Source organism: Palaemon carinicauda, chromosome 21 (assembly GCF_036898095.1).
Source record: "Palaemon carinicauda isolate YSFRI2023 chromosome 21, ASM3689809v2, whole genome shotgun sequence".
Lineage (NCBI taxonomy): Eukaryota > Metazoa > Arthropoda > Malacostraca > Decapoda > Palaemonidae > Palaemon > Palaemon carinicauda.
In genome coordinates, this window is record NC_090745.1 from 17,786,973 (window position 1) to 17,799,906 (window position 12,934).

The 12,934-nt window shown below is 43.7% G+C and overlaps 1 protein-coding gene across 1 annotated transcript in view; it reads left to right on the forward strand.

Annotated features, from left to right (window-relative positions):
- Positions 1-1,436: 1,436 nt before the first annotated feature.
- The window catches only part of cta (Guanine nucleotide-binding protein subunit alpha cta), a 63,938-nt gene continuing 52,440 nt past the window's right edge, over positions 1,437-12,934 (forward strand). The window contains exon 1 of the mRNA XM_068344844.1: positions 1,437-1,570. Within this exon, the coding sequence (XP_068200945.1) occupies positions 1,508-1,570 (63 nt within the window). The 5' untranslated portion in view covers positions 1,437-1,507. The remainder of the gene's footprint in view (positions 1,571-12,934) is intronic.

Below are 12,934 nucleotides of genomic sequence, written 5' to 3' on the forward strand. Positions count from 1 at the left end.
TAATTTCCAGTGAAACAAGTGCTAGTATAATCTTTTTAAAGAGTTTCTTTTTTCTTAGTCTAAGGTTTAGTTAAGATTTAATATTTCTACGAGTGATTTAATTTTGGTGTTAAATTTGAATTGTTAATTTTCTATAGAATATATTTATTTTTGTAAATTGTGTATTATTTCGATTATCAATATTTTTCTTGGTGCCTTGCTCGTATCCCTTGACTAAGAACCGAAGTAAGAGGTTGATTTAAGAATAGCTCCCATTAAAAGTAAAGTAATCACCCAGTTTTATTTTGAGTGTAAAGTAAAGACACCTTTTAAATATTCAGTGTTCATATATATTATCGTCTGGGAGTTGCGTATTATTCTCAGAGCTCGGAGGTATTTTTCTATTGTGTATTAAATTATGTAAAATATAGCAGGTGAGTTTGGGAGCTCGGGAATTTACGTAATTCCCTAGTCGTCATATTATATATATATATATATATATATATATATATATATATATATATATATATATATATGTATGTACATATATATATATATATATATATATATATATATATATATATATATATATATATATATATATATATATATATACGTGCATGTATAATCCAAATTTGAAATTGCGACAATAAAATACGTTATATGGCATTTACTGCTTCTGACATTCAGTACATCGTTACTACTGCTATATATATATATATATATATATATATATATATATATATATATATATATATATATATATATAATCAGCCGTTCATTGTCCACTGCAGGACAAAGGCCTCAGACATGTCCTTCTACTCTTGCCTATTTATGGTCTTTCTATGCCACATAAATACGCCAGTCTATTCCCGCAAATTTTCTTAGCTCGTCAATCCATTGTCTTCTCTTCATTCCCCTGCATCAGTTGCAATCTCTAGTGACTCGTGTATACAATTAGATATACAAATATAGTTTACGGCAAATGCATTGACTAATTATTACTGAGGTGTCTTGCTAATCTCATTCACTTTGGGTCGCGGAAGCTGTCTGGTGAATAAATAATCGCTTACGAGCAGTCGGCCTCAATTTGTATGCATGCCTAAAGGCGAAATATCCTTAAATTAATAGTTTAAAGTAGGTTTCATTTCTGTTTTTTGTCTTGTGATTCTTGCATGCAATAGAATAACAGAAGCTGTAGAATGCAGTTATTTTAACAATCAAGAAATGAAAACAAAATTCTCCAGATTTTTTTTCATAAAAATGAATGACTCAATTAGCTCGCTTAACCAATTGAGACCTGGAGTTGACATGTGAGGATTTAATTTTAACAATCAGAAAACGTTTATTTATTTCAATATGCATTATCAAAAGCAATCCCTTGATGTGATAAAATCATCAACAATGACTTAGATTTAAATGACTGGCATAAAGCTTTGAACTGTCATGAATGAATGAATCCCTCCACAGTTGCTTCCTCGATGATGCCAATGTTTGTTTGTGTTCTGATAGTGAGAAGGATAATAACATGGCGCGGCTCACAGTCTTTAGCTGTGCCTGCTGTTTAAGAGCCATTTGGACACCTGAGGAGGTTAGTCTTGAACACATGAATAGTTTTATGAACGATAGTTTCTTATACGAAGATGACTTTACTGAAATAGTGTTGCTAGACGATTTCTAGTGATAGGGAAAGTGGTTTCTCTCGCGACCCTTCCATTGGTGTTCGCTTAAGCTCAGACAATTTCGAAACTTTTCATTAGGATTTCAGTTGTAATTTTAGGGTTATTGATTATTTTAATGGGTATTTCTAGGATTTATATGAGTACTAATATAACGATAGGTATAAAGATCTCGGACAAGGTCATTGTCACTGCTATTGACTGACAGGTCACTGGGTTTTTGCCTACAATAGGAGGCTATGCTAGGTTATATCTCCTCGAGGTTTCAGTGCCGTTTAAAATACTGTCATTCCAGGTACGAGGATGAGTTAACTAAGTATACACCTTATCAAGTCAGGTTGTGTGTCATACAAGTCTATTTTGCCTGGGTTAAGTGAAAGAAACCTAGTCCAGATTGTATAGTTTTGTGGGAGTGTCTAGCAGTAGCCTCAGTATATTTTCGGTATTATTGTAGTTTATTACAGGGTAAGAAAAAATTAGTTTTGGTAATAGTATAGAACACCACGCTTGCCATTTACTCCAATATAATGTAATCCTGTAGTTCTCACCTTCTTGCACAGTAATTAGGTGGTTATTTAAATTTTGGGAAAACAATAATTAGCAAGATATGTTGAAGAGGGGAGAAGGGGTTATAAAAAGAAAATAGCTCGGTTTTCTCACTAAACGACATGGAACTGACGTCAACATAGTCAACCAAACAGATCGTGATGCCAGCGTACATAAACAGAAGTTCGTGATGCCAGCGTACATTTGATATACTGTATATTCAAAATATACTTAATCAAGGGTTAATGTCTAGGAGAGGGCCGCATGAACATATCAGTGATATTCAATTTATTTTTACTAGAATGTGTAGGAATGTATGTAAATAGTGGTATACCAGTGAGATAATTTAGTGGAAATCAATAATAGTCGAAATATCGACGATCAAACTCACGCTACTCTTGTCTTCCTCCCAGATTTTTTCTAAGTCTGTTGTTATTGTTGACTGTGTTTTGTTTTTGCTCCAATGAGCCCTGTAACCACTATAATCCACAGACAAACTAGTCTACTATGAAGTCTTACACGTTTGGTCAATCACAGCGCCTATCCACTTTGACGTCATACATGTTTGGCCAATCACAGCGCAACAATACAACAGCGCGACAATACATTATCTTACCCAGGCATTTCATTTTGTTCTTAGACATGGAGGCCATACTAAGCATGTCATCTCATGTTGCACAAGAAGTTGAAATTCCATTTTCTTGTCCTGACTGTTTCCTAACTTACAATGAATTTGTTTTAACTTATTTGGGGAATATTGAAAAACTAGTGGATTTGTGCCAGAGACACAATTTAATTTTACAAAATAAAAATTGTCCTGCATGTCAGGGAACCTTCGCAATGGCTTCACGTTTTCCTCAAAGCAGCAGCACATCTTTATCAACCAACAGGTTAAGATAAGCTTCATTAATTTATGGAGTATATTATAATGGTGATAGTATAACGATGTATACAGCAGTACCATCACTTTGGATTTGGTTTGATGGATGTGTTAGATAGTGTCCTTAAGGGGGGTCGCAGGGGGGGCGGAGGCCCCCCCCCCCCCGGTAGGGGTACAGGGCTATTAGGCTAGGTTAGGTGGGTGTATTAGGTTCGGTGGTGCCCTGAAAATCATTGCGGCCTTAAGGGGGGTCTCAGGGGGGGGGGCAGAGGCCCCCCCCCCCCGGTAGGCCTAGGTAGGGGTACAGGCCCCCCAGGGATCGTTGTATTAGGTTCGGTAGTGCCCCGAAAAATCACTTTTCTCATCCTCCCCCCACCCAAAAACCCTGCTTCCCACTGGGGTCCCCCCTAATTGTAGTAGTAGGTTTATGCTTACATTTTGTATGTAAGAGTTAAGGCTTAGTTTCTTTTTTATTCATTTCCTCATGTTTCTATGCACTGTGCAACAATAATCTGGTTGTTTTTTTCCGTTTTCGTCGTTAATACTTGAAAAACGGGTGCGGCCTTCTCCTAGACATTTACCTAATCAAGAATTGTGATTACTCAAAAGTGTCACTATTTGTAAATTGCATATTTTAAGGACACTTTTGAGTAATTAATCCATTTTTAATTAAGTATATTTTGAATATACAGTAAATCAAATGTACGCTGGCATCACGAACTTCTGTTTATGTACGCTGGCATCACGAATTCTGTTTGGTTGACGATGTTGACATGTCAGTTCCAAGTCGTTTAGTGAGGAAACCGAGCTATTTTCTTTTTATAACCCCTTCCCCCCTCTTCAACATATCTTGCTAATTATTGCTTTCCCAAAATTTAAATAACCTCCTAATTACTGTGCAAGAAGGTGAGAACTGCAGGATTACATTATATTGGAGTAAATGGAGAGCGTGGTGTTCTATACTATTACCGTAGTTTTTTCCCTTGGTTATATTAGCCTGTAATACAGTATAATAATACCCTATACCTATATCTATACAGTATATCTATATCCGCCACCCTAAACCCCCGGTTCCCACTAGGTAGCCCCCATTCTCACTAATGATTTGTGGTGAAAATAAAGTTAATTTTTGAAGAAAACAGGAGTGTTCTCATAAGAAAACTATTGGTTATTAGAAATAGTAGCATTGTTTAGAACTGTAATAAAACCGACGATTGGTTAATTGTGTGACTATTAAATACCTACTGTAGCCTACAACTTTTAAGTAAATTTTTATAATAAAACAAAATATACTACGGCTTTAGAAACTGTAATATCGGGCAATTATAGGTGTTTTGAACATTATTGGGAGCCTTTGTATATCAGCGGCCAGTTCCTCATGCGTTAATTAAAAATGGATCTTAACTAACCTAAAATTTCCCCCCTAACCTAACCTTCAAGCCGTGTCCTTACCTGCGACCCCCCTTACACTGCCATAGTCTAAGTTAGCCATAATAATATATACAGACGGCCGCTATCATACATACATCCCCATTATGATAATGATTTATGATGGAAATTCATAGTTATGGAGAGTCGACTACCATTATTGAAAACTGATGGTTTTGTGCTAGATATTGTCATCAATTATGTTTGAAACACATTAGAATATATTGTATACCAGTCTAATTATATGATATATGAATTAACTTTGTGTAAACTTTATTGACTCCGCCAGTCATTATCATAAGTCAGTTATCATAATAAAAAAAGTCACCGTAATCAAAACCTAGTAATAAACGTAGCCATAATCAAAACCGAGTAATAATAAAGTCGCCGTAATCAAAACCGAGTAATAATTAAGTCGCCGTAATCAAAACCGAGTAATAATAAAGTCGCCGTAATCAAAACCGAGTAATAACAAAGTCACCGTAATCAAAACCAAGTAATAATAAAGTCGCCGTAATCAAAACCAAGTAATAATAAAGTCACCATAATCAAAACCAAGTAATAATAAAGTCGCCGTAATCAAAACCAAGTAATAATAAAGTCGCCGTAATCAAAACCAAGTAATAATAAAGTCACCGTAATCAAAACCAAGTAATAATAAAGTCGCCGTAATCAAAACCAAGTAATAATAAAGTCGCCGTAATCAAAACCAAGTAATAATAAAGTCACCGTAATCAAAACCAAGTAATAATAAAGTCGCCGTAATCAAAACCGAGTAATAATAAAGTCACCGTAATCAAAACCAAGTAATAATAAAGTCGCCGTAATCAAAACCGAGTAATAATAAAGTCACCGTAATCAAAACCAAGTAATAATAAAGTCGCCGTAATCAAAACCGAGTAATAATAAAGTCGCCGTAATCAAAACCGAGTAATAACAAAGTCACCGTAATCAAAACCAAGTAATAATAAAGTCGCCGTAATCAAAACCGAGTAATAACAAAGTCACCGTAATCAAAACCGAGTAATAATAAAGTCGCCGTAATCAAAACCGAGTAATAATAAAGTCGCCGTAATCAAAACCGAGTAATAATAAAGTCACCGTAATCAAAACCGAGTAATAATAAAGTCGCCGTAATCAAAACCGAGTAATGATAATGAATTATGGTCAGAACAGTGCAGCTTTTGCTTGCTATGACATTCAAATGCAATGCATAGAAAACGTGACTTGCCATCCAGTTTTTTATGGAGTCGTTTGTAACAGTGTTCTAAATGTTAAAAATACCTCCTTACTTAATTGAGCTAATGATCTACGCTTATTTGATTTTGCTCTACCGTATGTTCACTTTTTTCGGGATTAAACATTATCTCATTGTTCCTATGTACTGGCATGCGGAACTTATTTCACAACACGCCAGTGAGCTAGTGTTTCGGCATTATCAATTACACAAACTTAGAGAATTTAATTACCTTGGTTATTATTACCCTGCAATTCATGGTTATGGGTGTAAATGAATTTACTAGCAATGATTTATTGAAATATGCCAATTAAAATTGTTTTGGGAAAATTGTGTTAATGTAAAATGAAACCTAACTTTATATTGGACTTTAAAGGTTTGAGTCCAATTAATACAGCTATGATGTGTGATAACATATCTCATCCCAATGAGCCCCTATTTGCCAATGATTATATAAAGGCCATCATTATATCCTTGAATATTCATTCTTGCACCGCCTCTAGTAAACTACAAAACCTCGCGTTCCCATCTAACATTGAACAGAGTATCCTAACTTATTGAGGTCTCCATCCCCCTACATCCCTTTTCACTTAAAGGTACCCTGGTTGCTGTTTTTTTTTTTTTTTTTGTTCATTAATATCACAAGTTGAATGTAAACCCAGCAATCCCATCGTCAACATATTGATTTGTTAAATTTTGATTTGTTCCGTAACCGAAATACAAACCACGCTATTTACATTGGGTTTACCTTTTAGCGCAGCTGAAATGACGAGCCAATAGTTTTAACGAGGGTTAATTACCCCCGCGCTAGTTAGCGGGGGGTAGGGGAAGGGTAGCTTGCTACCCCTCCCCCCCACATACCGATGACTTGCTTCACTTCACTTTTGGTTCGGCGGTGATCAGACGTGTCTGTTCATCGTCCTCGTGACAGCCTTTAATTTTTCTGCTTTTTCTTTCTACAGCGTGTGTGTTGGTTGGAAGTTGACCTTCATTATTATTGTTTTACAATGCGTACATGCCCTGGTGTTGCCGGTCGTCCTTGTGGGACCTTTATGTCGGACGAAGCTACGGACCCTCACACCCTTTGCCCTCAATGTCGGGGCCGACGGTGTGACCAGGAGAACATGTGCCGTGAGTGCAGGGAGTGGTCTGCCTCCCAGTGGGAGAGGTTTGGCCGCCGGCGTAAGAAGAAGTCCAGGAGAGACCGTTCTCCTTCGGGGTTTGCCTTGAAGGAGGAAAGTTCTCGGGATTCTTCTTCTGCCGCCCAAACCTCCTCCGAAGCTCCCCCTCGTCCGGCTCCTAAGGAGAGTCGGCCGAGTGGTAGCTCAGGCCCTAGTTCTGTTTCCCGACCTTGGGTGGGGGGAGAGGGCGTCGCCTCCCATAGAGAGGCGGTTCCCCTCCTCCTCCGGGGGAGGTTATTGATAATGCTTTAACTAATGATGATCTTTTGCAGATTTGGTCGTCCCTGGGGCTTAAGGGCTTGCCCTCCAGGGTCGCCTTTATTGACCTTGCCTCGTTGGGGGCCGCTGTTAAGCAGTCGCCGGCGGTAGCAGAGGTAGACCCTCTGTCTATCGTCGATGTCGTGGTGGCAGAGGCCTCCGACGTGGCTGGGCAATCCTCCGCAGGTGCTGTTGAGGATGATGGTGCTGACGGCTCTCCTCCCCCTTCCGTACATCCTTCGAAGGGGGAAGTGAGTCCTTCGGTCTCTGCTGCTGCTCAGCTTCCTTCTAAGGGAAGTGCTTTGACTGAGACTCCCCTTCGGAGGAACGATGGTCCCGATGATCTTCCCAGAGGCCGCCTTTGCCGTAAGGCTCACCGTCCACTACGTCACAAGGGCCTCCCTTCCCCTTACAAGGGGGTTAAGAGGCGCCTTTTTGGATCTTCTTCCTCCGAAGGGGACTCTCCTCGTCAGCCTCAACCTACAGCTCCGTCTCCCTTGGACCTCTCTGCAGACCGTTCACCAACTCCTGCCAGATCTTCACCTTCTGGAGAACTCGTCACCCGACGGGCAAAGGGATTCTTCCCTTCCACGAGCAGTGCTAGCGCACAGGCGCTCTCCTGCTCGTCAGAGCTCTCCTGCTCGTCAGCGCTCTCCTGCTCGTCAGCGCTCTCCTGATCGTCAGTGCTCTCCTGCTCGTCAAGACTCTCCTGTTCGTCGGCGCTCACCTGCTCGTCGGCGCTCTCCTGATGTTCGCCCTCCTTGCCAGCGCTCTCCTGCTCATCAGCTCTCTTCTGAGCGTCAGCGCTCATTTGAGGATCATCGCCCTGCGGTCTCTGACCATTCTACAGTTCCTGCTGAGCTCCCTGCTCGCCATCAGTCTTCTGATCCTGTGGCTACGCAACATCGTTCAACGCGCCTGCGATCTTCCTGTTCCTGCTCGTGAACGCGCCGCGCCACCTGTCCCTTCACAGGATCTCACGCGTCGACCTCCTGCTCGCCAGCATTCACCTGCTCGCCAGCGCTCACTGGCAATTTTAGTATCGCCTATTCGCCAGCGTTCTCCCACGCGTCAACGATCGCCTACGCGCCAGCGTTCACCTGCTCGCCAGCGTTCACCTGCTCGTCAGCGTTCACAGGCGATTTTGGTATCGCCTATTCACCAGCGTTCTACGCGTCAGCGATCACCTGTTTCTCGGCAATCTCCGGACCGCCCGCGTGTGTTACAGCCTGCGCGCCAACGTTCTCCAACGCTTCGTCAGCCGGAGGTTCTGAAGGGACATGGTTCTCCAGCTACTAGCTCGCCATCGCGCGATTGCTCGCCAGCGCATGCTGCTCGCTATCGCTCGCCAACGCGTCACCATGCCACAACGCGCCATCGCCTACCTGCGCGTCAGCGCTCACCAGCTCACCACCGATCGCCTGTTGATCCACATCGCCAGCGGTCTTCCTCACCCACGCGGCAGCGCGTTTCCTTGCCATCGCGTCAACGCTTGCGTTCGCCGCCTCGGACACGCGCTCATTCACCTGCCCACCCTCGCGCCCACTCGCCTGCTCGCCTGCGCGATCATTTGCCTGCGCGACCGCTCGCCTGCGCGGCCGCGTGATTGCTCGCCCGCGCTCCCGCGCGACCATTCGCCCTCGCGCGACCATCGTTCGCGGCGAATTCCGCAGCCGGTGGTAGCAGCAGGAACGCGTGTTCCTAGACAACGCTCGGGATCGCCTCCACCCAAACACAGGTTGGTAGTGCAGGTCAAGGATACTACTGAGGAGAGGTTACTACATCATTCTTCCCCACCTTCTTTTCAGTCAGGTACTGTGGTGTCCAATCCAAAGGATCGCCCGATCCCTTTCCCGATCCTGTTGGAGCAACAGACTTGGTTTGGTCCTCTGGCGCGAGCGTTAGTGAGGGTTATGAAACCAGCACTCGCCGACCAGGGTAACAAACCAACGGCTGTCTCTCCTAGGCTGAAGAGAAAGAGAGGAGTGGACTTCGTGGTGACTTCCCCCAGGGCGAAGTTGGTTCCCAAGAGGTCGGTCGCGAAGGCCCCTTCTCCTGCTCGATTGCTTTCTCCTTCTCCCGTGGACGAGGCCTTTCCGTCCTCAGGTGAGTCCAGTGGGGTGGTAGTCTTCCCCTCGGCACCAAGGGGGGAGACTTCGCTTCATGGAGGAGAATCATCTCGTGAGGAAGGGGCCCCTCGAATCTCTTTCTTGGGATCCTGTATCCCTCCCAGGAGGGAATCCAAGGACTCCAAGACCGTCCCGAAATCCTCTTCAAGGATTCGCCAGGAACCCACGACTACCCGGGGGAATGTCCCTTTTTATTATTATTATTATTATTACTATCCAAGCTACAACCCTAATTGGAAAAGCAAGACGCTATAAGCCCAGGGGCTCCAATAGGGAAAAATAGCCCAGTGAGGAAAGGAAATAAGGAAATAAATAACTGAAGAGAACAAATTAACAATAAATCATTCTAAAAAAAGTAATGTCAAAAGAGATATATCATATATAAACTATTAACAACGTCAACAACAAAAATGTCATATATAAACTATAAAAAGACTCATGTCCGTCTGGTCAACAAAAAAGCATTTGCTCCAACTTTGAACTTTTGAAGTTCTACTGATTCAACAACCCGATTAGGAAGATCATTCCACAACTTGGTAACAGCTGGAATAAAACTTCTAGAGTACTGCGTAGTATTGAGTCTTATGATGGAGAAGGCCTGGCTATTAGAATTAACTGCCTGCCTAGTATTACGAACAGGATAGAATTGTCCAGGGAGATCTGAATGTAAAGGATGGTCAGAGTTATGAAAAATCTTATGCAACATGCATAATGAACTAATTGATCGACGGTGCCAGAGATTAATATCTAGATCAGGAATAAGAAATTTAATAGACCGTAAGTTTCTGTCCAACAAATTAAGATGAGAATCAGCAGCTGAAGACCAGACAGGAGAACAATACTCAAAACAAGGTAGAATAAAAGAATTAAAACACTTCTTCAGAATAGATTGATCACCGAATATCTTAAAAGACTTTCTCAATAAGCCAATTTTTTGTGCAATTGAAGAAGACACAGACCTTATATGTTTCTCAAAAGTAAATTTGCTGTCAAGAATCACGCCTAAAATTTTGAAAGAGTCATACAAATTTAAAGAAACATTATCAATACTGAGATCCGGATGTTGAGGAGCCACCGTCCTTGACCTACTTACAATCATACTTTGAGTTTTGTTAGGATTCAACTTCATACCCCATAATTTGCACCATGCACTAATTTTAGCTAAATCTCTATTAAGGGATTCACCAACCCCAGATCTACATTCAGGTGATGGAATTGATGCAAAGAGAGTAGCATCATCTGCATATGCAACAAGCTTATTTTCTAGGACAAACCACATGTCATGTGTATATAGTATGAAAAGTAATGGGCCAAGAACACTACCCTGTGGAACACGGGATATCACATTCCTATACTCACTATGGTGCCCATCAACAACAACTCTTTGAGATCTACTACTTAAAAAATCAATAATAATGCTAAGAAACGACCCACCCACTCCCAACTGTTTCAGTTTGAAAACAAGGGCCTCATGATTAACACGGTCAAAGGCAGCACTAAAATCAAGGCCAATCATACGAACTTCCCGACCACAATCAAGGGATTTCTGTACTGCATTGGAGATTGTAAGAAGGGCATCACATGCTCCAAGGCCTTTCCGAAAACCAAATTGCAAACTAGGGAATAGATGATTACCTTCAGCAAACCTATTAAGACGTTTTGCCAGAAGACGTTCAAAAACTTTAGATAATATGGGAGTTATGGAAATTGGGCGGTAATCAGTGGGACTTGAGCTACCACAAACACATTTACATAGAGGAGTAACATAGAGCGAACGGCTGAGAGGTGGAGGAAATCCAGCACGGACTCCCTCCTCCATAGGGCCCTTACAACCCGGCCCTATAAGCCTCCAGCCCCGCCACAACAGCAGCAGCAACCTCTTAAGGCTCCAAAGCAGGCACCAGCAGTTAAGAAGGTGGTGTCTAAGCCCCAGCCCTTTCCAGCCAAGGTCAAGAGGGGCAGTAAGTCCTCCAGGGGAGGCAAGACTCCTAGGGCTGGCAGCCGCGGCCGTAAGCCCTAGGAGTGGCAGTCCCCCTGCGTGCCCACCTGTGGGGGGATGCCTTCAGCGTTGCGTCCGTAGGTGGCAGCAACACGGGGCCGATGCTTGGACGGTCTCAGTGATCGGCCAAGGCTATCGCGTCCCGTTCACAACATCTCAACCTCCCCTGACAGCGAATCCAGTGTCGTTGAGCTCCTATGCCACGGGATCGGCAAAGGGGCTGGCCCTTCAGGCCAAAGTCGAGACCATGCTCGAGAAGGGTGCTCTCCAGGAGGTCGTCGACGGCTCCCCAGGCTTCTTCAGTCGACTCTTTCTTGTAAAGAAGGCTACTGGAGGCTGGAGACCCGTCATCGACCTCTCAGCTCTGAACGGGTTTGTCAAGCAAACCCGGTTCAGCATGGAGACAGTGGACACGGTCAGACTTGCGGTGAGACCACAAGACTTCATATGCACACTGGATCTAAAGGACGCGTACTTCCAGATCCCAATCCATCCGTCTTCCAGGAAGTACCTGAGATTTTGCCTAGACGACAAGATCTACCAGTTCAAGGTGCTGTGTTTCGGTCTCTCCACAGCTCCTCAGGTGTTCACCAGAGTGTTCACCCTGATTTCATCTTGGGCGCACAGGAACGGCATTCGTCTCCTTCGTTATCTGGACGATTGGCTGATCCTAGCAGACTCGGAGTCGACCCTTCTTCGGCACCGAGACAGGCTTCTGGATCTTTGCCAGGATCTGGGGATCGTGGTAAACCTCGAGAAGTTCTCTCTGCAGCCGTCCCAACGACTGGTTTATCTAGGCATGCTAATAGACACCAATCTCCACAAAGCCTTTCCATCAGACGACCGGATAGCAAGACTGAGGAGGGTGGCGGAACCCTTCCTCAGGCGAGAAGAACTCCCCGCCCAATCGTGGTTGCGTCTCTTAGGTCACCTATCCTCCCTGGCTCGTCTGGTTCCAAACGGCCGCCTCAGGATGAGATCCCTTCAATGGCGGCTCAAGTCCCAGTGGAATCAAGGATCCGATTCCCCGGACATTCTGATCCCAATGGGGTCTCTGGAACGGACAGTTGCGGTGGTGGCTGGTCGACGAGAACCTGCGGAAGGGAGTGAGTCTTCTTGTCCTCCCCCCGGAATTGACTCTGTTTTCGGACGCGTCAAAAGAAGGGTGGGGGGCGCATGTTCTGAACCAGAGGGCCTCAGGCCTTTGGTCAGAATCAGAAAAGTGCCTACACATCAACCTGCTAGAATTGAAGGCCGTCTTTCTGGCTCTTCAGCAGTTCCAACGGTCCCTGGCGGGTCACTCCGTGGTGGTGATGAGCGACAACACCACGGTAGTGGCTTATATCAACAAGCAGGGAGGCACTTTTTCGCAGCAGCTATCCCATCTTGCAGTAGAGACTCTGAGGTGTACCGAAACCCGCTCGATAACACTATCAGCTCGCTTCATTCCTGGCAAGAGGAATGTGCTCGCCGACAGTCTGAGCAGGGCCTCGCAGATAGTGAGTACCGAGTGGTCTTTGGATCCTCAGATAGCCAACAAAGTCCTGACTTTGTGGGGTTCCCCGACTGTGGACTTGTTCGCGACAGCTTTGAACTTCAAGCTGCCCCTGTACTGCTC